The sequence below is a fragment of the Pterocles gutturalis genome, unplaced genomic scaffold (assembly GCF_000699245.1).
Source record: "Pterocles gutturalis isolate BGI_N339 unplaced genomic scaffold, ASM69924v1 scaffold42861, whole genome shotgun sequence".
Classification (NCBI taxonomy): domain Eukaryota; kingdom Metazoa; phylum Chordata; class Aves; order Pterocliformes; family Pteroclidae; genus Pterocles; species Pterocles gutturalis.
In genome coordinates this window covers 81,461-83,183 of record NW_010102076.1, presented here as the reverse complement: position 1 = coordinate 83,183, position 1,723 = coordinate 81,461, and the positions used below count along the sequence as shown (strand labels likewise).

At 42.5% G+C, this 1,723-nt stretch overlaps 1 protein-coding gene across 1 annotated transcript in view; it reads left to right on the top strand.

The window, feature by feature from the left end:
- Window positions 1–411: 411 nt before the first annotated feature.
- Window positions 412–1,723, top strand: part of SLC5A3 (solute carrier family 5 (sodium/myo-inositol cotransporter), member 3) — a 2,288-nt gene continuing 976 nt past the window's right edge. The window contains 1 exon segment of the mRNA XM_010085179.1: window positions 412–1,723. This exon segment is cut by the window's right edge and continues 21 nt beyond it. Coding sequence (XP_010083481.1) covers window positions 536–1,723 — 1,188 coding nt within the window. The 5' untranslated portion in view covers window positions 412–535.

The window sequence follows — 1,723 nt, the reverse complement described above, 5'->3', positions numbered from 1 at the left end:
TGCGTCCCTTAAGCTACTTGTAAACATTAAAGTTGCCTTGTAAAAGGCATTCCTACTTAGTTTTACAGATATTAAATTGTGTATTATGGATTGCATAAATACAGCAGGAAATATAAGGGGGAAAAAATCTCTGGTGTTCAGTCATTGTTTTACTAGACTTCAAATTTTTTCTCATTACTTCATGAAATTCTTCTCTAATTCAATCTTTGTCTTTTGTCTTTGCTGCCTTGCAGGGTTGGTACAGTAGGCCTCACTAAACTTAGCTGCAACTAAGAATTTCTCCTACATCAACTGAGTTAAGGCTGATGCTCTTGTGGAATGTGGATTAAAAGTGCGTGCTAAGTTCCAAATTTCCATTTGAGAAGCGGAGAAAGTAAATGTACCACAACCACCAGCATCAGGACAGCAAACCAAGGGACAAAGAATTTGATCCACAGTGTTGATATATGTTAACTGGTTCACGTGTTGCTTAAAAGACGTTTGCTGGGGGGCGAGAAGTGGACATCAGCTGTGCGAAGTCATTTTGTTTACAAAAATGAGGGCTTCTTTGGAAACAGCAGACATTGCCATTGTGGCACTGTACTTCGTGCTTGTAATGTGCATAGGTTTTTTTGCCATGTGGAAATACAATCGGAGCACCGTAAGTGGCTACTTTTTGGCAGGGCGTTCTATGACCTGGGTAGCTATTGGTGCATCTTTATTTGTGAGCAATATTGGAAGTGAACATTTCATTGGGCTCGCAGGATCTGGAGCGGCGAGTGGATTTGCAGTAGGTGCGTGGGAATTCAACGCCTTAATGCTTTTGCAGCTTTTAGGATGGGTCTTCGTCCCAGTCTACATCCGGTCAGGAGTATACACCATGCCTGAATACTTGTCCAAGCGTTTTGGAGGGCATAGAATTCAAATATATTTTGCAGCGTTGTCTCTAATTCTTTATATCTTCACCAAACTCTCAGTTGACTTGTATTCAGGGGCACTTTTTATTCAAGAATCGCTAGGTTGGAACCTCTATTTGTCAGTTATCCTCCTTATTGGAATGACTGCACTGTTGACTGTGACTGGAGGTCTGGTGGCTGTCATCTACACAGATACCCTTCAAGCTCTGCTTATGATTATTGGTGCCCTCACACTTATGATCATAAGTATTACGGAGGTTGGTGGGTTTGAAGAAGTTAAAAGAAGGTACATGTTAGCGTCACCAAATATTACGTCTATCTTGTTAACCTACAACATTTCCAATACCAACTCCTGCAATGTCGACCCAAAGCCTGATGCTCTTAAAATGTTGCGCGAGCCAACAGATGAAGATATTCCCTGGCCTGGATTTCTGTTGGGACAGACTCCAGCTTCTGTCTGGTACTGGTGTGCAGATCAAGTCATAGTTCAGAGAGTTTTAGCTGCAAAAAACATTGCTCATGCCAAAGGATCCACTCTGATGGCAGGCTTCTTAAAGTTGCTGCCAATGTTTATTATAGTTGTCCCAGGGATGATTTCACGAATACTGTTTGCAGATGATATCGCCTGCATTAATCCAGAACACTGTTTTCAAGTCTGCGGGAGCAGAGCTGGATGCTCTAACATTGCCTACCCACGTTTGGTGATGAAACTTGTGCCGGTTGGTCTGCGGGGACTGATGATGGCTGTGATGATCGCTGCACTGATGAGTGACTTGGACTCTATATTCAACAGTGCCAGCACCATATTCACGCTTGATGTCTACAAA